Source organism: Eurosta solidaginis, chromosome 1, assembly GCF_040869045.1.
Source record: "Eurosta solidaginis isolate ZX-2024a chromosome 1, ASM4086904v1, whole genome shotgun sequence".
NCBI lineage: Eukaryota > Metazoa > Arthropoda > Insecta > Diptera > Tephritidae > Eurosta > Eurosta solidaginis.
In genome coordinates, this window is record NC_090319.1 from 338,604,143 (window position 1) to 338,628,440 (window position 24,298).

Below are 24,298 nucleotides of genomic sequence, written 5' to 3' on the forward strand. Positions count from 1 at the left end.
GTACCATAGTACAAATAGATTTCTTTGTGTGCTCACAATCGTTTATTTTTAACAAATTATTTTAATAAAATATAGCTAAACAAAAGCTCTACGACCAAAATTGCCCAAAGCTCGCTAATAGCCGGAATCTCCATCTTTACAACCAAAACTTTATTTATAGATTAGGATTCCAAATAAGAGCGAAAAAGGGACCCGTACATAAAAATTGCAATTAGAAATAATATATATGATGATATGAACTTAACTTAATTTTATTTTTTTTTTTTCAATTTATAGGTTTAAGTTCAAGTCGTCGACATTTACAAGGTGGCCCCAGCATGTCGGGCAGTTTACATGGCCTCAATAGCGGTTCATTGATAATACCACCAGCACCGCTGCCACCAACAAGTGTGCCACCACCACCACACATTTGCATTGCAGGCGTCGACGGTCTGAGTGCAGGCATACTGATAAACGATGACGATGGGCTAGACGATGATGAAGATGATATTGATCTTGATGATGTACAACACGAAATATTTATAAATGATGTACGATTCGACGACGATGACGATAATAATCTGGAACATTTGCATCATTTGGAGAATGTTTAACAATTGTTAAAATGATCAGCGTGGACGAACGATGTAATTAAATTGTTGAAACAATATGCGGCATTTTATAGAAATTTACAAGCATAATAGTAAAAACAAATTCAAATATTAAAAATTAGTTATAATTATAAAAAAAAAGTAAGAAAATTAATAATAATAGCGCAAATAATAGAAGTATCATACGTATAATAGTTTTAATTAAGGCAGAATTTTAGTAATAGAAAATTTAAAAATAAAATTCAAACGAAATAACAAAAAAAGTTTAAAACAAATCATAAAAAAAATCTTCAAAACAAGAAATTTAAACAAACATGATACTAAAGAGAAAAAAGCTAAAGAATTTTAAACAGATATAGTAAATTAAAAAGTCGTAAACATTAAAATTAAAGTTCGTTAATATTAGTAAGGAACAGAAGCAATTTTTTGGAGACGTTTGAGAAAATTAAATTAAGTTTTATTCATTTCTAATACAATGGGCCTTCGACTAGATCAAATTTGACCACTATCTTGGCCAAATCAATTGAAATGAAAAAGTGGATAATATCGTATTTGAAGCAACTCGTAAAATATCGGTCCGGTTCGGAGCCAACGAAATAGTATGTACCAAGAAGAGCTAGATCTTTGATGTAAGTTTTTACGCTAGTTTGGAACTATATAAGAAGTACCAATAAAGAACTAGTTCTAAAGTGGAAATTTCTATCTAGTTCGGAAATAAGGAAAAGGTAATACAGCGGGGGCAATTTTCACAGGCTAGGACATCGCCATAATAATTTGGCTAGTTGAAAGCATCTAAAAGAGATAGATGGCGAACTAGTAGTGGTTAGGAATGCAATAGAAACGTAATAGAACTAGAGATTTTCCCTACAGGGGATATGTGGGCAATTTATTTTCGTTTGCCATCAGGCGTCCCATCAATATATTCCTTATTGTGTGAGTGAAACATCTGGAAATAATGGAAAGTAGAACGAAATAAATAAACACAAAATTTTACCGCGCGTTTTGACCACGCACTGCTTTATCGGCTTTGAGTATGTAATGTGGCATAGAGGAAACGGTCTTGCGGTCTTGACTCCAACTAGCAAGCGGGCCAGCTTGCAGCAGTTTTTGATGTCAACATTTCGACCTAATGAAAAGCAAGCATAAAAAGTTGAGCATTTCAGATATAACAAACGCAAACTGTTCATAGAGTTTCACTCAGAAAGGCTTTCAAATTATGATTCTGTATGTAGCTGCAATGTTTTATGGTCATATTTCTGCATGATTTTTTGAGCTGAAAACTGTTAACAGAATACGATGTTTCTTATTTTGTATGCTCAACTCACTTATGCTTGGTTTTCACTAGGTTAAAGTTTAACCACAAAATTGGCAGTATCAATGGAAATGGCCTCCCATATCAAATGCGTTTGCCGTCAGTTTTGAATAGAAAGTAATTATAAAATTGAGCAATAAGATAATTGGAATTTAAGTTTCATTAACTGACATTTTGCGTCCATCAATAGATAATGCTAAAGCGTGTGAAACGACGGGAAATGAGTTGTTGAATAATAAATACAAAATTTTAGCGTTTGACCACGCACTGCTTTATCGACTTCATGTGACATAAAGGAAACGTTTTTGATTCCAATCGACCATCGGGTCAACTTAAGGCATATCAGTGGTTTTGATCTTTCTTTTTTCTTGGACGTTGGGGTAGCGCAATGGACTCAGGCTAATCCTTTATTTTTCCACGCGCTACCACCGTAAGGAATAACGTAAAAGGGGTGAAAATTGATTTAAGCACCAATGTTTCGCATGGGCATTTCCCTGCGATCCCTTTTGGCATGCATCAATCGCGTCATCACTATAAATACCGCTTTACTCACGCAGATCAACAATATATGCCTCTGCACATTAGGGGAACTAAATTCCTAATGGAAGGCTCCTCTCCAAAAACTCTGTGTGCAGAGAATTTTCGCCGTGAAAATGAGTGCAAAGAAACATATTGTGCTCTGTGTTTTCCAATTTGGTGGGACAGTGTGCACAGAAAGATTCCTCCTCTATCTTACGCTTATGTAGATACTCCTTGAAATCGCCGTGCACTCTGAATATCTGCGTGAGGTGGTAATTTAGTTCGCCGCGTGAGCGGAAAGACCATTCTGCTTTATTCCGGACTAGCATAAAGGTCCAGCGGCCATTCCTCGATTCTTTCCACCGTTGTTGCTCCTCAAATGTTATTCATGACTTTGCGCTTTTCTTGGCATATTCAGATAACCGACCGATTCCAATTCCATACAGATCGGTACTGCGGTAGGCTGCTAGTATATCTTTTTGGTGAGTCATTTTAGATCCGTGCCATACTAGTGCTGCATATAATATTATCGAGCTGGTTACATTGGATAATAGCTGACGGGTGCCTTTGACTGGGCCTCCGATGTTGGGCATTACAATTTTTTGATAATCTCCTATGGCGAGGACTAATTTATTCGCAGTTCGCTTTAAGCCCACAAAAACCACATCATTTTGATCTAATGAAAACCAAGCATTAGGTTGCTTGCAAATTGCGATACTAACATAGATGTTCAACAGATCTGTGAGTCAAGCGAAGCGTTTTGCATGTTGTTCTAGGCTTTCATTTCTTTTACGAAACTTGCAGCTAGTAAGGCAGCTCCAATATGAGCGCACCATTAGGCGCATGCGTAAATATGAGGTACTTTGCCGCTTTGTATGTTCTACACCGCGAAGATACAGTACAGTCGAAAAGTATTATAACAAGATAAAAAAAGCCTCAGAATTGTATTTTTCCAGATTGAAAATGGTCAAGCGAAAGGAAATATCCGTCGAAATACGAGCCCAAATCATTATTTGCAAAAAACGGCGAAAACTATCGAGAAATAGCCAAACTTTTGAAAATATCTCTGTGTTCAGTTCATACGGCCATTAGAAGTTATCGGGAAACTGGACAAAATACTAACATAAAACTGATCGACCAAGGAAGACAAATCAAATAATCTACAACAAAATATATGCAATAAGTAAAGTCAATCGACGGAAATCTGCATCATAAATTCGTGCTGAAATCAATGAAGACTTGGATTTATCAATATACTAACAGTATACTTCAACGCCATCCATTACCATTTGTCATTAATTTGATTGGTTGTGGATTCATTTACGAACAAGATAACGATCCGAAACGTGCACCAAAACATTGTACTTCTTATTTAGAATAAAAAAAGAGGCAGGTGACCTTTATACAATCGAGTGGCCACCAAAATCCCTCACTTAAATCCCATCGAGCTATTGTGGGAAGAACTGGATCGACGCGTGAGATATCTAAAGCCACCAAGCCTTCCTGAACTCTGGGATTGTTTGAGCGAAGCGTGGAATAATATTCCACATCAAACACTTCAAAAACTCATCGAAAGAATGCCGAAATTGTGCGCTGCAGTCATCAAAGCAAAAGTTGGCTATTTTCCAGAAAATCGATTAAAGTAACATACTCGCTGTTTTCTTATAAATTTTGTTGGAACTTTCGGTAAAATTCAATAAAAATATCTTCGGATCATAGAACTAAGTTGAATGTACAAAACTACTGCGAATATTTGAATAATATTTTAATAAATGATACGATAAACTGACAAAAACAACTTTTTTCATCTTGTTCTAATACTTTCCGACTGTACTGTAATGTACATACAAACAAATTTAGACAAAAATCTATGGATTGGCAAGCTTTAAACTTTACTTTTCAGTCTTTTACTTTTATTTAAAAACAGTTAAAAAATAAAATAAAAATATGGCTGACTAATTCTAATTTGAAATAATATATTATAACATAAAATTTTGCGTATACAACATTTTAAAGTTAACAGTATGATAAAATGCTAACAAGCGAGATAGCAACTCGAAAAGGCTAAAAGGAAAATATTGTATGGTAAATCAGCTCAAAAGTAGTAAATTTATGTATAGTGAAAGAAAACTAAAAGATTTCATTAAAAAACCAAAATAATGTGGAAATAGTAGAAATTTACATGCATGCATACAAAAAATGTACATACGTAAATATATATAATACAGAAGCGTATTACACTTACGTAGTATATAGGTAACTTACAAAAGCACGTAAGAAATAAATAAATTACGTACAGGGCTGTCATTTGATATGAATAAACCTAAAGAAAAGGCCAAAGTGTTATTAATTTTTATATTTGATACGATTAAATACCCTTGATTCAACACTAGCACACATACACAGATACGAGCATAGAAATCAGCAAACCACAATCACGAAAATCAAATTCCCTCGAATCTATCCTGAGTTAAAATTATCAGCGTCAACAACTTTGTTATCTATGCCTTTTAATACTGCAGTCGTTTGACAGGGCGTATGAGTAACCTCAACTAAGTTTTTGTGTGTGTGAGACTATCAATGTAAAACTGACCCTGTCGTTCTAGCAACGGAAAGATACCCAATTCGAGAACAACTTTCGCTCTCCCAATAGATATTTCTCAAGGTATTTAGTTTACAATGTGGGCGTTGATAAGAGAAAGAATATACAGCGTCTGCAGAGAGTAGGTGGATGAGATGTCGCATGCGATCGCATTGATCTATTTTAAGTCTGGGATAATCTGGGTTGCGAGCCATGATGGTAGGAACCCGGGCATCTGTCACGTGGCTTCCTTGGCCCGCATGGCTTCAACTAATTCGAACGTAGAGGGCTAATTGGAAACTATAACGTCACCATTATCTTTCTTGGCATAAAAATGCACATTCAAGCTGTCCATATGAGCTTATTCTACCAGGGAATCCAGTACTCACCTTAATCTAACCTAATAATCATAAAGAAAGGAGTTCATTGGCTACTACCCTAGAATTCTTCGTCAGCGATATTTTACTCCGACATTTATGCCTCGATGAAATCCCTTCAAATAATGAATATTCCTCACAAGAGAATTAGATTGCATACAATCGCTTGCTGACCCAGCCACGCGGTGCACCGCAGCAGTCATGTTGGACGAAGCTCACGAAGCAGTTTACCTGCGAAATTTGCTGGAAACTAACTAACGAGGCAGGCCACTAATGAGCTCAGATGAAGGCTGGAACCCACCCACAAGGTGCCTCTGAAAACTTGGAGGTTCAATGATAATCGAACTAAGTGTATAGTTAATCGGCTTTACCTACGTCCATTGGTAAGGATATCAATATGCTATTTTTCGATGTGAGTATATTGCATGGATATGTCAACGACTGACTTTTTCGCAGCTATAAGGACAAGAAAGAGATAAGAAGTGCTGAGGACTCCCTTTGCAGATATCTAGCTCTGATTAAGACACGTATGAAATGTATGACCAAGAACTTCCTCGACTTTATAGAGGTTAGAGGCGAATGAATTGTATTCGTTTTTATGCATCTCACACATTTTAATGGAATCACACTTTTCCAATTGGTGTAAGTGTGCTTTCTGCTACGCTGTGGGACAACTACCATAATCTCACCTAAATTTTCAAAATAAAGTCCAAATCAGCTGGATGGCAGGTGCGAAAAACTCCGTTGGCATCAACGTACGCAATAAGCCAATGAAAATTGGAAACTGAATACAATCAATATCTTGAGAGCGCTACTGTAACATAATTGCCTAACATCACAGGTACGCTCAAGAGCTTCGGAAAACTATTTGACCTTTAACTACATGTCGCAGCGCCTTAGTAGTCTATATCTCGAGCTTGGATTCTATCCTGAAACTTTCTTTCACCACTCTCATTGTACACAAATGAAAAAAAAATGCACGGTGCTATAACCTCCGAAGAGATTTTAGGCCTAGCTTCTCTTCCAATTTGCGTTGTACTCCTTTTAATTTTTCCACGAGTTGGCGGGACGAGACGTACACGTTAATGTCGACTTTGAACGACATCTGCAAGGCAGATTTATTTTCACTGAGGAGCTTTTCAGGCAGAAATACCTTCCGAGTGTTTGCCAAATCACTGCTGAGGGGCGATCGCGCATAGAAAACCCTTTTTTCTAATCGAAAACACTTTTTTCGAAATTTTCGATATTGCTTTGACCGGGATCTTTGGTGCGGTGGGCGGAGCACAGTACCACCACACCAAGGCGGCCACTATTGTACACACATTCTATTACAAAAAATTTGGTTTTGCGTTCGAAGCTCTGCAGATGTTGTGCACCACTGCATTGAATAAATCTCAATTTTGTCCTGCTCTGATAAGTACATTAGAGTTACCCTCTTTTTTTTTTGCAGCTCCTCAATCACTTAACTCTTTTAACTACTTTATCGTGCCCTTATAAAGTCACCAAGTAAAGTATTCACACATTTTTAACTCTACTTTTAAATCTAAATACAGAATACATAATTTAAAAGAAGAAATCTTCAATAAAAATAATTCTAAAGTGTGCTCAATACTCTAGTAAATATACAATACAAAATTAACAATACGTAAGAGTCTTATAATAAAAAGCTTAAATGTATACTTATATACACAATTAACGCTAGGCGCTTGCAATTTAAAAAAGCAAAAAAATTGAAAAAAAGATATAATAATAATAATATGTGACTATCAAAATTGAATCTTCCACACTTAACATAACAATTATAATAAAGACAAAACAACATAATAAGGATCTACTAAACTAAAATTTAGAACCAAAGAACCTAGAAGTTATAGAGAACTTTCAACGACGAACTAGGTATGAAACGATACTAGGAAAGTATCGATACCTGTACTTGTACCTAGCATCGAAAATAAGAATCGATACCTGCTATATATAGGACCGAAAGTATCGATTCTTACTTATATCGATAATTTTTTTAATACATAATTTACAACAGGGCATGAGTGCTAAACACGTCCAAAAATGTCGGTACAGGTATTAAAATACGCCTTTGGCCTCGGTATCACTAACCCGAAGGAGGAAATCAAAAGTTTTACTTTTTTCAAGAGATATTTGTATAAAACAGTGTTGGTATATGGAACTATTGCAGCGTTGCTTAGTATTGACGTTTTCATCGTTGGATGGACCCAACGCCGACTACGCGATCAGCAGTATTTCTCCACAGAACAACTTACTGAATGCATGTATGAAATGTAAATGTACGCCACTATAGTGCTGTCAAAACATCCAAACAGTGCAACTCAGAAAAACGTTCTATGTAAATCCGGCAATCATACATGTATTCAGTAAGTTGTTCGTCGAGAAATACTGCTGATCACGTAGCCGGCGTTGGGTCCATCCAACGGTGAAAACGAAGTGTTTTGATTAAAATTTCACAAAAAGTGAATTGTTAAGTTATAAAATATTTAGTTAAATTTCCCATTAGTGAATAACCTACCTACGATTGGATTATTGTTGCCCGCTGTTGTTGTTGGTGGTTCTCTATGCTTATATGTTCTCTGCCCACTATTCTCTCCGTTGCTGGTTCTTTTCGGTTTAATTTCTTTGTTTAAAACTAATAGGTAATGAATTATAAAATTTATATAAATGGTAAGTCCATTAATTAGCAAGCGTTATAATTATATGTGAAACCTGCATTCGCTGGGTATACATATATGACAGCTGCATAGAGAAATCGGCAAACATACTCACACTCAGAAAGTATTCGACAAGAATTCGTATAACAGTTCAAACTCTTTGTTTTTTTAGTGCACCTGATTTCCTGGCTCCTTGTTTATAAGGTCTAACGCACTGCCATATATTCCAAGAATATATCGGTTCTGGAATACTTCGACGATGCCACCATTTACTAACTTTTTTTGGGTTTTGTCATTTCTTACTTGGGCATAAATTACCGCTAATTTGTGTTCTGGAAGTGAGGAGTGGGTTTAACTATAATGTGACTATTCACTTATTTCTAATTGAATTCAAATCGGTAAGCAAACAACTAGCATCAAAATTTTAGATTCAGCTATATCGAATTTAGAAAACCGATTTGAAAGCATTGGGCAGAAAGGTCGGCATAGAGGTTGGCGCCATACTTCATTATATTCAAATTCCGTTTTACGCAAGGCTTTTACTTTCCTCTTCATTATGTTGGCAATCCGCTCTCAAAGCGTTATGTTATGTTTCGAAAAACTATGTTTGATAGGTTTTCGCTCTCCCTTTGCTACAGTTATTATATTATGGTACGGAGGAACCGTACAATATGGCGGCAGGGAGATATGTATAAAAACAAAGACACAGATTCCAAATATTGTGTTTTTGTAATTCGATGGCTTAATTTCAAAATCGAACTGCACCGGAAGTTACACAGGATAATAAATATTGTGCAGACCGTTTAGGGTATTGGGGGTCTCTAACCCCATCTAATCTTTATTTTTATTTTCTAGGCCACCGGTCCGGAGTAGGTGAATACTCAACCGGAAGTAGTAACCGAAGGTTACGAAAGTCTGACCAAAGAATTTAAAGTTACTACCACGGGAAACAGATAGCCCACGAAGTTCCATCCGTTTCTGCTCTTTTGCGGAAGGCCCTTCCGTAGAACGTGGTGGCTGAGGGTAATATCCAAATGCGGAAGAGTTGGTTAACTGGAACGTGGAGTTGCGTTGAAACCGGGTGCCCTGAACCATTTATTGGAAGAGGTTTATGCCTCAAACCTCACCAAGGTTTCGTCAATTGATACCAAGGAAGTCAATTCTTGGACGTTGGTCAAACATTCTTTGAGCCGCGTGCATTGGTGAATCGTAAGGTTAGGCTCAGCTGGCCATCACCTTCATGGTTCCGTCGTGTATTATAGGGTACGTGCGTGTTTTTCATTAGCTCATACAATAGCGGGACAAGGAACAGGTGACCGCCGGAAATCAGCTGATTAGTACTTTTTTAATGTGATTTGACATTTCAACTTCCGGCACAGTACATGTACAAAATACGTAGTATTTTTATTTATGTTTGTATGTATGTCGCCGTGATGCCACCTTGTATGATTCCGCCATGGCCAATAGTGATGTTCGGTTCACTCTCTCTCTCTCTCTCTATCGAACTGACTTAGTTTTATCTACCTTGGTGTTGGGAAAAAAAATTAGGTCCTGCATTTTCTTATCATGGTGTCAAAAACTTTTATAAATGTTTCGTTTATAAACTATGTACATAGAGACCTAGTTTTTCAGTGCGAGTTTAAGAGAACTAGAGTTTCAGCAAGCTACTTCGCCCCTTCAACTCAGATAAGCTGAAACATTTAATGAAGAGGTGACAGGGTTAAATTGAGATTAACTTTAACAACATTTTAAAGTCTGGCTTTATAATTATTTATAATTAATATTAGATGAATTCGTTGAGTATTTAATTTATTTTATAAATGATTTGAATATATGCAATTTACATATGTACGAATTCAAAATAAAGCCGGCATTAAAATATTAAAAATTTAACACAGACAAAAAAGTTGTATAAACAAAAAATTATTAAAAAATAAAAGAAATAAGTAAAAAGTATTGGTTTCATAGCGCACGTACGTTTTACAGCAATAACACAAATTAATAAAGTGACTAATAAAAAAGTAGTGTTTTAAAAACAGGCAAATAAATTTAAAAAATTAGAAGCTTATAAAATTTAAAGTCGAACAAAATTTAAAAAAGAAAAAATTTATGTATATATTTTTATTGGTAAATCACAATCATACGCGAAACATACGTACACAAGTATGTATGTATTAAATCAGGAAATACGTAAACAAAGTTTATGCACAATGAAGAAAAAGTCACAATTTTTTTTTTAATGTATACAATTTTTAATTTATAATAGAATACGTATATAATACATATATGTATATAAGTACGTGCTGGCATATGTTCAACAAAAGTTTTTATTTATAAAATTTTGGATATTAACTTAATACAGTAAAATATTAAAAAAAAAATCGATCTAAACAAAATGATATAAAAAGAAGACTTATCAAAGCATAAAACACAAAATTAAAAAACAGATTATTAAAAATCGAGAACCAAAAGTATGTATTATGAAAAAAAATTTTAATTTCTAAAACAACAAAATTTGAAATATTAAAATAAAAAAAAAACAACTAAAATCAGAGAGCAATCAATATTTGAGTAGGAAAGTAAATTGGTGGCGGAAGTGAGCGTAGGCAATTAAATGTTAACATTAAATTTAATAAGCTAATTAATTAAAATTAAAGACAAGCGCGTTAAAATAAGAAAAGCATATTTAAACTGTACAACTAAAAAAAATATACATATATGCTATTAAAAAAAAAAATATTTAAAAAGAAAAAAATATAAAATAACGCAAAATAATAAACTATTATTGATAAATTTACAATTAAAGTAAATAAAAAGTCGTGCTAAAAATAACATCGTATTACAACAAAAAAATATTAAAACTTATAAGGAGATGTTTAGTATATTTACTTAATGAAACAATAGAGATAATTATTGTTTAGATTGTACAAGAGAACTCAACACGTAAATGTTAGTGTGTTTAAATTAAAAAAAAAAGAAGAAATAATAAGTAAAAATAAAAAAAAAAAACATGAAAGCTCGAAACAATGAGAATTAAACTCCAAATGCACGACCCCATTGGCTGGTAATTTACAAAAGAAGCAAAAAAACATACGAGAAAATAACAGCAAATTATTATTACTACTATCTATTATATTCTTCAAATGCTTGTTTGTATGTTTATGTTAGAAAACCGCTAAATATGTTGTTAAAAAATTGCGCCAATTTCGTTTTTTTGTAAATAATAACTGTGTTTTTTACATGTATATACATATGCACTTAAATTCTATTTGGACTTCTAAGTGCATGACTTTATGTACACTTATGAAATAGTTGCGCATAAAACTCGTACAAAAAATTGTGTGTCCGCTATTCTCCACTTTCCATTTTTGTATGCGTTATACACTATGACCTAAAAGGTTTGTGTCTCCACTATCTCTCCATACACTACTACTATGTGTAATTTCTCAGTGAGCGTTTTTTTAGTGGCAAATGTAGATGTATATGCATATCAAAATACGGCTAATGCATACACATATACATTAGGGCGGGCCAAAAAAATATAATTTTCAGAAAATGAAATGGTATACTTATCTTATTTTTTCAGAAATCTCAAATGTATAAGTTCTTAAAGCCGAAGAAATAGACCCACCAATGAGTATAGCGAGTTGATCACGTTGATAATCTTGATTGATTTAGTCATGATTTAGAGCGCATACTTGTCCATCAAGTTTTAAGGTATCTTGATGATTGTTATTTTTTTATCAGCGGGTATATTTGGTGTCGGATTAACCTATGACCCCCATCCAACCGATTTTTCAGAAAAAAGTGTTTTTTTAAATACTTAATTAAGCGGCTTAACTGAAAAGCAAAGTTAGACGAAGCTGATATTGTTTACTGGAAAGAATAAAATATCACTGTTTCGACTACCCTCTCACTCCCCAGCTAAGTATCTACTATGTGTCGAGATAGTAAGTTTAGCTGGAAAATAAGTATCGAACGTAGAATGAAAAGAACTACATAACATGGTACTCGTGTAAAATAACACAGGCCGACAGCATCTCAGACCCCGAAACCGGACTATATATTTTCGAAGGATTTTGATGCGATGAATCGAAACCTGGCCTCAATTGCGCTATTAGCTCTGGTTTTCGAGATATCATAACCTAAAAGTGCAAAAAACACCGTTTTTGCCCATATTTGAGGTTATGTAGCCTTGCAGATGTTTTTTTTCACCAAAATTAAAGAATGGAATCTTTGAGATATCGCATTTTGAAATTTTCATGTTTCTAAATTTTCCTACACCTGAAAATCGATTGAGACAACTTAGACATGATATAGTCGATTACTAATTTTCTTATTTTTCTTAAAATTTTGTCTCACACCATAAATGTGCTAACTCACCACACCCTCAGGTACCGAGTCACACACAGCCCTAACCACTGGAAACCACCCCTATCATACCGCAAGCAGGCTAACCTACTTAACCCTAGGGACAGCGTTTACCCGCATATTTTTCTTAAAATAAGTCTTATTTATCTAGATATCTCACACCACATGTGGGCTAACCAACATAACTGTTAACCCATCAACTCCCGTATCCCCTAACCCCTAGAAACCACCCCTACCATGAAACATGAAAATTTCAAAATGCAATATCTCAGCAAAAAAATGATATTTGAGCAAACTCAACGCCATTTGAAGGAAGAAGACTTGTATTTAAAGATGCCATATTTTAATTTTGGTGAAAGAAAACTTCTGCAAAGCTACATAACCTCAAATATGGGCAAAAACGGTGTTTTTTTGCACTTTTACGTTAGGATATTTCGAAAACCAGAGCTGATATAGCAATTATGAGGCCAGATTTGGATTCAGAGCATCGTAAACCTTCGGAAATATATAGTCTGGTTTCCGGGTCTGAATGTTGGTTAAATTTTGCCGGCTTGTGTAATCGAAGGGGTAATAGCAGAACTAAGGTCGTGTCCAAACGACGCACTAAACGTGTTCCTAAAACTAGTTATCTATAAGCCTTCACATACGTGAAGGTGCAACTTGGTTAGAAGGAGGCCATCCCGCTCTACGCAGACAGTCTTAAATGTACTCCGGCATGTCAGCTGATGTCTCCTCTGGGCAAGTCTCTTTTCTTAAAAAAAAATCCGTTTAAGAGCATTTCCGGTTAGGTGGACAGCAAAGAAACAATCAGGCACTGATTTTACGAATGTCTAGCTCTAGCACATATTAGGTTTCAAACTCTAGGTAATTATATACGTTTGGAGTTCCAGGAAGATGCAAAATCCTCCGTGAAAGTTATTAGCAGGTTTATCGACTGAACCAAATGGTTTCAACAGAATCGAGTAGTCTTACGGAAATCAGAAATAATTGTTTCCAGGAAAAATGACATCAAAAAGGCGCTCCGTGCTTTTTAGCCAAGGTGGTTTTGTAAACGGGGAGCACGGCAACCAACCAATTAACCACTTTAACGAACTACTTGGTTTCGGCTTTACACAGTGCTGACAGAAGTCTTTTATCGAAAACAATTCAATCATTATATGTCGAAAACTTAGTGCAAGGAATCAAACATCAAAGGCTTCGTTGACTAGGTAATGTTATGTGAATGAAAGGGGATGTCCAAGCTCGAAAAATATTCCTATCTTCGCCCGTATTTTGGAAGAAGAGGAAGGGGAGACCTCCATTTAGTTCAGAGGGACTGGTGAAGAAAGATGCTCCGAATCGACGGATCGCTGGAGTGACATGTAACGCAACGACCAAATTTATTGTTTGTTAATCTGGATATTGCTGTTCGTACCCAGTCATGGTCGAGGGGGAAGCATTATAATATATCATCTTCGCTTGTGAGAACATGTGGGGCTTATTTTCTGGGTGTTTCATTGTTCTCTCTGCTTTATCTTATTCACGCATTCTCTGAACCTCGGTTTTGAGTTAGCCGCTTTCGCTATTATGAGTTAGCAGCTTTCGCTCTTACTGGCTAGTAGTTCACGCTCTTCGTGCTCATACCTTTATGCCCCTACTTTTTTCTTTCTGGAAAGAAGTATCGTAGCAAGCTCCTCGTGTTGCATTTGATGTCAACGTGACCATAGAGGCAGCATCTTATTTTTCGGTTTCATTGCAACATTCTTCATCGAAGCAGGTATTTTTTTTCCCGATAGGCTTCTTTCTGGCCGGGCGCGATACAAAATGTTCTAGAGATACGCCCCCATTTCTCATGCACTCCGTCGTGTTGGCATATGCTGCCAAACAGCAAATGTGAGAGTCGAATAGCGTAGTTGTGGTCTTCTGTTGCGATGACATGTGTTTGACTCGTGTTTTCGTGCGATTTTCGGGGCCGAGGGAGGCATATTTCACCTCCAACGCAATAGTGAGACGCGCAGTTACTGGGTATCGAATCGTGCGCATTTAAATAACATGGAAGGCATGCCATGAATTTACCATAGAAAGGCTGTCTGATTACGTTTTTTCGATCGGACCTCTAATTTTTTAACCTGATCTTAAAGTCATCGAGCACGACTTGTCATCGCAATGCTGCTTTGTGAGTTTCAGCCGCTCGTAAAATGAGTTCCCCTACCCTTGCCTACATCCCCCAACATTGCAAATTAGCGAACGGTGAAGAATATTACCTTTATACAGATAGTGGCGAGGCTTCAGTAATATTCATGAACGACAGCACTTGGCGACGAGGTGTCTTTCCCACCACGGAAAATGAAGTGTTTGAGTTCTCCAGTTAGCCCTTAAAGCGATTATGTCGGAAAAATCTTGCCAGGTTGCCGACGTTTCACATTACCTCTCATATCGAATATTCCGTCAAGCCACTGGGTACTTGAGCGCAAGCACGCGGAATTAGTAAGCAGCTTGAACCACATGCAAATTAATAATAGTCCTTGGCATTCCTAGTTAAATGCCGATCAACAGCTTTCCCCGTTACTTCTACCCATGGCTCCAACCTCCTACTTAATATAAAGAGCCCATACGATAATAAAAAGCTCATATTATAATGAGACATTTCTTACGTCAAAGTGAAGCTTTTCAGCCAGTTTGGAGGAAAACACTTTTTTTTAATGTTGTTGTTGTTGTTGTAGCGATAAGGTTGCTCCCCGAAGGCTTTGGGGAGTGGTATCGATGTGATGGTCCTTTGCCGGATACAGATCCGGTACACTCCGGTAACACATCACCGTTAAGGTGCTAGCCCGACCATCTCGGGAACGATTTATATGGCCACATTAAACCTTCAGGCCATACCTCCCTCCCCACCCTCAAGTTCCATGAGGAGCTTGTGGTCGCAACAGGATTCGCCGCGGATAGGTTAGGTTGACAATTGGCTTTGGAGAAGCTATATATTGCGCTGGCAACCTGAAGGGATGCGCTAAACAGCCCCTTGAATCTGGTATTTTAGTCGCCTCTTACGACAGGCATACCTACCGCGGGTATATTCTGCCCCCTAACCCGCTGGGGGCACTTTGTTTTTTGAGATGAAATCGCTTAAGGAACAGTCGACCAAAAATAAGGCACTACTGTGAACGAGCAAATGAGAAAATAATAAAATAACAGGGTGGTGGTAGGGTAGGGTGAAATACATACAGACAAACACACGCATTCCATGTAATTTTGTTTCTATGATTTGCTGGATTACTGTCAAAAACGTACTGCATCAGAAGTAGAAATGTCAAATCAGCTAAAAAAATTTACCAATTAGCTGATTTCCTAACACAACCTCTAAGGATTCCCCGAAGATGAAACTGTTTGGCCAGTTGAAGCGTTTTTTTTAAGCTGGTTTGCAAAAAAATTCAACTATTACTTAATTTAAAAAGAAGTATGTTAAAAAATTTAATTAATTTTACTTTAAACAGCCAATGGCTTGATGTTGTCAACTAAAGTATTCATGTTGTTAGCAGCTAAGAATGTCAACTTAATTTTAAGTCTTATTGTAATCGGTTGAAATACAATTTTATTGAAATACAAAAAAATAGTTTGCGTATTTTGAATTTGCATTGGTTTCGTTCATTTATTTTTTTCACCGACTGAATTAGTACCATTCATTTATTAATTGGTGCTTTAACGCCAAAGCAATTTTGGCCGTTTCGTAACAAGTCGCGCCAGCTATCCCTTGATCGCGAAAACAGACGCCAATTGGGAGCACCAAGGGACTTCAATTTTTGATCCACCTGCCTCTCCCAACTCAGTGGAAGTCTCCCCTTTCTTCTGCTTCCAAACAGCGGGGTCGCCTGAAACACTTTCTTTCAAGGCGCGCCCTTTGTCCACTAGCATGATATGACTTAGCCAACTAAGCCGTTGGGCTTTTATTGGCTGCACTATCGTCCTATCTGCGTAAAATTCATACAGCTCATCATTATACTTCCTTCGATACCCGCCATCCGCACCACGTACAGGTCCAAGGTAACCAGGCAAACATGGCCGAATTACGACAGTAAAAGGACAGAGCACCCCCAGCGGGTTAGGTGGTTAGAATATACCCGTGGTAGGTAAGCCTGTCGTAAGAGGCTACTAAAATACCAAATAGATTCAAGTGGTTGTGTAGCGCTACCCTTTCAGGTTGCCAGCGCAATATATAGCTTCTCCAAACTCAATTGTCAACCTCACCTATCCGTGGCGAATCCTGTTACATTAATAACCGAGGCTCTGGCGACCCCGACTGCTCATGGATCTAGGGGGTGGGAGGGCGGTATGGCCTAGAAGGTCGCATTTGGTCATAACAAATCGTTCCCGAGATGGTCGGGCTTGGTACCGGAACGTACCTGATCTGCAGCCGGCGAAGGACCATCAACATCGATAACACTCCCCAAAATCTTCGGGGTGTCCTTATCGCTACAACAACAACAACAGAGGATCTAATAAATATGTAGGTCAAGGAAAAAAATGTTTATGATCACTGCCACAGTCATGGGTCACTGACCGATTGGCCTGCATGCTGATAGAAAAGAATTTGCAGAAGCTGCGGTGAGGAGAGCAGTCGAAACAGTCGCGCACTACCGGTGTGAATGCCCAGGTCTAGCACACACTAGGTTTCTTACTGTGGGCAGTTGGTTCCAGGAGAAATGTCGGATCTTGATATCCGGGCAGCACAGCAACCAACCAACCAACATCCCCGGTTAACGCTGACACTATTTCTAGATCACCATTCAATTAACAATTTTGAAGGGGATGTTGTTGTATTCGTATGTTCTTGTAGCATTATGGGACTACTTCGGTACCCTTTTGGGATAACTTGGTGACTATTTTAGGTATCATTTCGAAAGCTCCAATTTGGATCACTTATGGATTATAATAATTTCGAAACTATTTCGGCACCGATTTGGAACAATTCTAGGATCATTTCGAGACTTTCGAAACCATTTCATTTGCTATCATTACAAATATTAGTTTGTTAGTACTCCACAAAGAAAACTTGATGAGAATTTTCACATGTTTTGTCAAATTTTTTTTGTTACTAAAACTGATATACTTTATTTAGTTGGGGCTGATTACAATTTTGGAAAAAAGTATTTGCAATTTGATCTACGTGGACAAAGTTATACAATTTTTTTTATTTGTGCCTGTTTTGTTTGTGTAAAGACTTCCTAGTTTTAATATATCATCACATAATCACTTTTCAGCTCCTGATCGAAACTTTGCAAGTATTTTCTCAATAGCTCCCATATCTCCTTTTACTGTCACTTTGTGCTGAAATTGGAAATGTTAAAACATAATACATTTGTGATATTGTAGTCATAATCAACTACCTCAGCTAAAAGTCTCTCAAATGTTGTCGCTTTTGTGCCTACCATATAGAAATCATCATCTGTTATGGTAATCTCAGCATCAGCTGAATCTGTTGTGCCATCGTAAATCTTCAGTTCTTTAAAATCAAAAACTGGAGAAACAATAATTAAGCAAGTATTAATATATTTTTTACTTTGAGAGTTTCATCAAAACCCACCTACACTTTTGAGTAATTTACCATCTGCCTCAGTTAAATTGAATTGAAATATGCTCAAAACAGTACGTTGATCAGGTTTAGAATCCTTCAATTTATTTCGTATCTTTTCAATTATTGCTTCGCTCTTCATGATACAACTGCTAGCAAAATTAAACGTCCGTACAGATGAGCGCACGACAAAAAACTAAGATTGCCGCTTTTTATTGCGGATCAACTATAAGAGGCTTAAGTTATCTATACAAAAAATATTTACTTAACGAGTTTGTGCAATATCTAAGCATTGAATTGATACACTGCGCTGTCCACGCGATGCACATAGCTTCTAATTTCATTGCATTTGCATATAATTTAATTAAAATCAATTTAGGTAGGCTTAGGAGGCACATATGCCATATCTCGCATAAGTTTTATGTAAAGTAGATAAGTTAAGCTATATAATATGCATTCTTTCATTTGAACATTGATTTATTGATTTAAATACTACTTTTCATACATATCATATGAATACTTAATACCTAAAGCTTAAAAAAGTCATATTTATGGTTTCCATAATTTAAGAAGTCCATCTTCACTGTAAGTAGCCAATAAATTTTGATGTGGATGATGGGCAAGACCAATGACATCTTTTTCGTGCACCTAAAAAGATGGTGTGTATGTAACTGTGTAGAGCACTGATAACTATTACTCATAACTAGTGTACTTACATTCAATGTACGTTCTAATTTACCGGAGGTAGCAGAGAAACAGTACAGTACTTGATCCTCTCCAGCGCAGTAAATGAATTCACCACGTGGTGAAATAGTCGCTGAAATAAACGCACCACCTTCACGTTTACCAGATGAAAATGAACGCACGATCTGTCCTTGCATATTCATTATGACAACTGTATTTGAGCGATTGCAAACAATAAAATGTTCCGGATTTTTCGGTAATATTAAAACTGTGTTCACAGCTAGTTCGTTGCCTAATGGTTTATAGGTTGATACACATTCAGTGGTTTTTAATGACCAAATCTTAACTGTACCATCCGACGATGCGCTGAGTATGTTATGGCCATCTGGTGTGAATGTTACCTCATTAACAAACGATGTATGACCTTAAAGAAAAATATATGGTTTAAACCTTTAAAGATACATATGTACTGCCCAATCATTCTAAATCTATTCGAATCACCACTCCCAGGTATACGCTACTGTACAGAATAAACGTACTTAAGTCTGCAAGGCAGGTTTGAAATCGCACATCACCTGTTGTTGTTGTAGCGATAAGCACACTCCCCGAAGGCCTTGGGGAGTGTTATCGATGTTGATGGTCCTTTGCAGGATGCAGATCCGGTACGTTCCGGTAACAAGCACCATTAGGGCACCAGCCCGACCATCTCGGGAACGATTTAGTATGACCATATGACACCATAACGCCCTCCTACCCCCATGAGGAACTTGGGGTCGTGAAGGCCTCGGCTTTTAAACTAACAGGACTAGCTATATTTTGCGCTACACAACCCTTTGTTGTTGTTGTTGTTGTTGTAGCGATAAGGACACTCTCCGTAGGCCTTTGGGAGTGTTATCGATGTTGATGGGCCTTTGCCGGAGGCAGATCCGGTACGTTCCGGAATCAAGCCCGACCATCTCGGGAACGATTTGTTATTACTATGTGCGACCTTCTAGGCCATACCGCCCTCCCACCCCCTAGATCCATGAGGAGTTTGGGGTTGCCATAGCTTCGCTGTTAATGAAACAGGAGTCGCCAAGGATAGGTGAGGTTGACAATTGGGCTTGGAGAAGCTTTATATTACGCTTACAACCTGAAAGGGTTGCGCTACACAACCCCTTGAATCTATTTGTTATTTTAGTCGCCTCTTACGACAGGCATACCTACACAACCCCTTGAATCAATTTGGTATTTTAATCGCCTCTTACGACGAGCATACCTTCCGCGGGTATATTATAAGCCCCCTAACCCGTTTAAATTGCTTCGACCATCACCTTAAGACAGGTGATGGATGGTTGACCAATTGGCTTAAATTTCCGGGAGTCCTGGAAAAAGAACTGGAATGCCACGGGATCGACATCGCCAAATTAAACAAGTGGTTGCTAAGTTCAATTCACAGCTTTAGCATCCCAATAGTCAACCGGATCGGTTTAATATTACCACATTGAATTGTCCACTCCATCCCGCCCCCAAACCCCTAGTTCAATGAGGAGCTTGAGGTAGCCAGTGCCTCGCCTCCTAAATATGCGTATGATACATTGATATTTGTTACAGGTTTCCTCACGCGTATGCGAGGTTGAGAATTGGGTTGCGGAAGCTCGGAAGCTATAAAGCTTTGTATTGCGCTTACCAACCCCTTGAATCTCGGATATATATCCGGCAAGTTGATGGTCCTTTCGGTAAAAATCCCCAATACCTGCGGGAGTGTCTTTATCGTTAATACAACAACAGGCACTGCTTTAAAAATAAGACAACTATGTAGGGGAAACTCCTGAGTTACCGGCTGGTAGAATCTAGTATAACAATTGGGCAATGTGATAACCAACCGTACTTTGGTTAAAGCCCATAAACTTCTTCTGATGCAAATCCCGATATGACTTATTAATTACAGCGGGAAAGTCCAAAAGTACTAGTCTCGAAGCGTGTTGATCTTTATTCAAAAATTGAGCAATGTAGCAAGGGCGACTAGTTCGAATACGCCCTTTAAAAAGTGAACTGTTGAAAAACGATCTATATCTAGTATAAGAAAAACAGCCTAGCATCCCCAAGACAACCAGGCTCTGTATAGGAATTACTCAGGTTTTATTTATTAATTTTCCACATTCCAAGTTCATGACTGATTGCACAAACTATAAAGCCCGAGTGCTAAAATATAATAAGGGATTCAAGGGGTTGTGTAGCGCAATATATAGCTTCTCCAACCCAATTGTCAACCTCACCTTCGAGCGGCGAATCCCGTTTCACTAACAGACGAGGCTCTGGCGACCCCAAGCCCCTCATGGAACTTGGGGGTGGGGAGGGAGGGATGGCCTGAAGGTTTAATGTGGCCATATAAATCGTTCCCGAGATGGTCGGGCCAGCACCTTAATGGTGCTGTGTTACCGGAGCGTATCGGATCTGTATCCGACAAAGGACCATCACATCGATAACACTCCCCAAAGCCTTCGGGGAGTAACCTAATCACTACAACAACAACAACAGTGCTAAAATAACAACAAAGATACGTCGTCAAGGATAGTGATTTATAGATATCACTTCTCAATTTTAATCTATCACTAATAATATTCTAATTCCCTCACGCGTAATCCACTTTGAGGATTCGTTAAAATCCTTGTACGTAACCATACTAGATTCAGAGTTCGTATATTTTTTGACGCCAAAACTGTCACGCTGTCAGCGTTCTCAACAAAATAGGACAATTTTTAATTAAACTCAGCCTGCGATATACAATAGGAGTATATAAAATTAAATATTAATAAATGTATGTCTAGAAAATGTACCTTTAAATTCTTTCAGCATTTTACCAGATTTTAAACCATGTAATCGTATACTATAATCAAAGGATGCGCTTAGTACTTGACTATTATCACGTGAGAATTGTAAACAGGTTATGCCTTTTGTATGTGCTTTTTCAAATTTCCGCAAACATTGCCCCGTAATAATGCGCCACACTTTAATTTGTCCATCTTGAGCTCCAGATGCTATCATTTCCGAATCTCGTGAAAACGATAATGCTAATACCGCTTGTTCCATCATCATAAATTGGTCCTGAGCCTGATATTTCAAATCTTTACGTATTTTGCCAGTCGTGAAATTCCAAACCTCGAGAAAGCCATCAACACTCCCTGTTATTAAATATTGACCATCTGGCGAAAATTGAGCACATTCAACATGAGACTTTTGTCCAAATTTAATTTGTCGAAAAAGTTGTGTAGTAAACATTTCTTCTTCTTGGTCTTTCATTGCTGCTTTGCCTCGAAACAAATCGATTGTTGTACCAGGTGGTAATAGACCTTGATGTTGTTGCCATTTCAATGCTTGACCAAGCAATGCCAGCAGACGTGACGAAGGTACAACGTGCACTTCGCCGCTCAGTTCTTGTGCAATGACGGCGCGCCGTTTATCTTTACTGCTGCCTTCTGGGTATGCTTCTCTTGGATCGAAGTAAGCACGCTGCAACATATTTTCTGTAAAATAGAATGTTGTTAATGTATGTTACAAAGGGTATGACGGGTATGACAATACAAACCTAAATGTATATAACGTTCGGGTTCATGCTGTTTGAGCATAATCATAGGATCAGTTTGCCGTAGCAAGGATCTTGCCGCACCCAATTCGCGCAATTCAATTAGCTCGAGTACAATTTGTTCGTACAGATTAAGTAGTTTCTTGTCGGGTAATTTTAATGACTGCGTTACTTTCAACACGGTATCCCAATGACCGTTCACTATATCTTGCACAAAGCCATCCACACTGTCAACCGTGTTCAATGATACGCCAGTTTCTTCTTGTAGGGCTTGTAAGGTCTTAAATAAATTTGATTCTTTCAAATATTGCTGTATTAGCCGAATAACACTGGAAATAAACAACATACAATACTTGAGAACATGGTCAACCTTCCAAGGAGCTGGCGAAATCTTCTTTATATTTTTAATACTTACTCAGCAGATTCAATCTCAATAGACATGTTGATTATTTAACAAATATATCCGCAGCAATATTCTATACTTTTAATACAATATTTTATTTTTAATCGTGTTTCTTAACCACAAAATGTCAACAAAACATTAAAGGCGTTCTTTGACGATGCAGATACTTACCGCTACCGCCCGGATAACCCCGTTTTTGGTACTCCCGATCTTGGGCTAATCCCAGATAATCTACTTTGCGGTCGGATTTGATGCAATCAATTCTTATATTACAGTAATCTTTTAGTATGAAGTACCACATTTACGACCAAATAATATTAATTTGAGATATTAAATCTAAAAATTGTAATGTATATAAGAATTGTAGAGAAAATGTTAGTGCTGCATTTCACCCATTATTGTGCATTAACGAGGAGTAAAGGAACAGACCTATAACATATGTTCAGTGCTGCCACGAGTTTGAAAAAATGAAAACAGCGCTAGACACAATTAAAACAACAGCTACGTTACAACTTTAACTACAATAAAAGAAAAACATTCAATAGTTCTTCCCACAGCAGCTGATTCTACCCGGCACCCCGGACGTCATTAGCTGTGTTTTTAAACGGTTTTATTTAGCTTGACTTGACAGGCTGCACGGCCGTTGTGAACGAATTTTGTAGTTGAAATTTAAGCAACTTCCCGATAAGCTACAAGCTTGAAACTTGGAATATAGTTCAGAACCCGATAACAATGCAATAATAAGAAAAAAATCGCCCTTAGGTGGCGCAAGGATCGAGATATTCACAAACATCGTCTTTGTGTTCCGATTGGCTCATATTTGGAACACATAATTCATACCAAAATAGAAAGCGACCTATGAAAAAAAATCGCCGCTAGGTAGCGCAAGGATCAAGATGGTCACAAAAATCGTATTTGTGGTCTGATTTGGCTCAAATATGGAACAATTAATACATACAAGAATAGAAAGCGACCTATAAAAAAAGCGCCACTAGGTGGCACAAAGATCAAGATATTCAAAAAAATCTTATTTCTGATCTCATTTGGTCCATATTTGGAACACATAATACATACATCAATAGAAAGCGACTTGTGATGTCCGATTTGACTCTTATTTGGAACAAATATTACATACAGTCCGGTAGAAATGAGTTGGAGGAGGGACAAGCATATGTGGCGCATAGTCGAGTAAAGTCTTTGGAAGGATTATGTATTGAGGACTTAGATTGTATGAAATTGTCAGGAAAGAGTCCTCGTAATAATGAGTCACTAAATGAACTAAATAGAATGAGAAATAATCGGCAATTAAATAAAGACTTAAAACTTGAAAATAAAAGAAATAAAAACATTTTGAGTTAAACGGTTTTATTGAAAACAATACTTACATGAATTAATAATAATACTAAAAGCTAGAAAATAATTAGATAGGTCCTAGGTACTAGTCATCACACTCCTCATCAATCTAGGGCGTTGATCAGACAATTAAATAAAAGCGTTGGACGCGTAAAATTTCTATTGAAAGTCATAAGTAAGACCAACTGAACCTTAATCAGGTTATGCTTGGCCATGTACCATGTGCTCGGCCTCACATGCTTAGAAATTTCACACGCCCAACGCTTTTATTTAATTGTCTGATCAAAGCCCTAGATTGATGAGGAGTGTGATGACTAGTA

The 24,298-nt window shown here is 37.2% G+C and overlaps 3 protein-coding genes across 8 annotated transcripts in view; 1 reads left to right on the top strand and 2 right to left on the bottom strand.

Moving 5' to 3' along the window:
* The window catches only part of LOC137237929 (uncharacterized), a 636,630-nt gene extending 620,603 nt beyond the window's left edge, over nucleotides 1–16,027 (top strand). For 5 of the 6 annotated variants that reach the window (XM_067762311.1, XM_067762314.1, XM_067762308.1 and 2 more), the window contains one exon: nucleotides 277–16,027. In XM_067762311.1, the coding sequence (XP_067618412.1) occupies nucleotides 277–593 (317 nt within the window). In that variant the 3' untranslated portion in view covers nucleotides 594–16,027. The remainder of the gene's footprint in view (nucleotides 1–276) is intronic. The other variant, XR_010949056.1, reaches the window with a different exon arrangement.
* A 1,437-nt stretch (nucleotides 16,028–17,464) lies between these two features.
* On the bottom strand, nucleotides 17,465–18,297 carry euc (eucalyptus). Its single transcript, XM_067773454.1, has 3 exons — nucleotides 17,986–18,297; nucleotides 17,789–17,919; nucleotides 17,465–17,729 (listed from the first exon to the last, which is right to left on the bottom strand). Exons 1-3 carry the CDS (start codon nucleotides 18,113–18,115, stop codon nucleotides 17,652–17,654), a joined length of 339 nt encoding a protein of 112 aa, XP_067629555.1. The 5' UTR covers nucleotides 18,116–18,297; the 3' UTR covers nucleotides 17,465–17,651.
* Nucleotides 18,298–18,429: 132 nt separating this feature from the next.
* Nucleotides 18,430–22,791, bottom strand: Smu1 (Smu1 spliceosomal factor). The gene is made up of 5 exons (XM_067773442.1): nucleotides 22,638–22,791; nucleotides 22,226–22,551; nucleotides 21,477–22,163; nucleotides 18,690–19,081; nucleotides 18,430–18,621 (listed from the first exon to the last, which is right to left on the bottom strand). Exons 1-5 carry the CDS (start codon nucleotides 22,661–22,663, stop codon nucleotides 18,523–18,525), a joined length of 1,530 nt encoding a protein of 509 aa, XP_067629543.1. The 5' UTR covers nucleotides 22,664–22,791; the 3' UTR covers nucleotides 18,430–18,522.
* Nucleotides 22,792–24,298: the final 1,507 nt, after the last annotated feature.

What these genes read in the sequence shown, in the direction of transcription:
- Smu1 (XM_067773442.1), bottom strand. Translation starts at nt 22,663, where the DNA reads ATGTCTATTGAGATTGAATCTGCTGA. An exon ending in CGAACGTTATATACATTTAG is followed by an intron (nt 22,164 to 22,225) that starts GTTTGTATTGTC and finishes TCTATTTTACAG; the next exon opens with AAAATATGTTGCAGCGTGCT. An exon ending in AATGCTGAAAGAATTTAAAG is followed by an intron (nt 19,082 to 21,476) that starts GTACATTTTCTA and finishes TTTTTCTTTAAG; the next exon opens with GTCATACATCGTTTGTTAAT.
- euc (XM_067773454.1), bottom strand. Translation starts at nt 18,115, where the DNA reads ATGAAGAGCGAAGCAATAATTGAAAAGATACGAAATAAATTGAAGGAT. An exon ending in TAAATTACTCAAAAGTGTAG is followed by an intron (nt 17,920 to 17,985) that starts GTGGGTTTTGAT and finishes TTGTTTCTCCAG; the next exon opens with TTTTTGATTTTAAAGAACTG. An exon ending in TTGAGAGACTTTTAGCTGAG is followed by an intron (nt 17,730 to 17,788) that starts GTAGTTGATTAT and finishes TTCCAATTTCAG; the next exon opens with CACAAAGTGACAGTAAAAGG.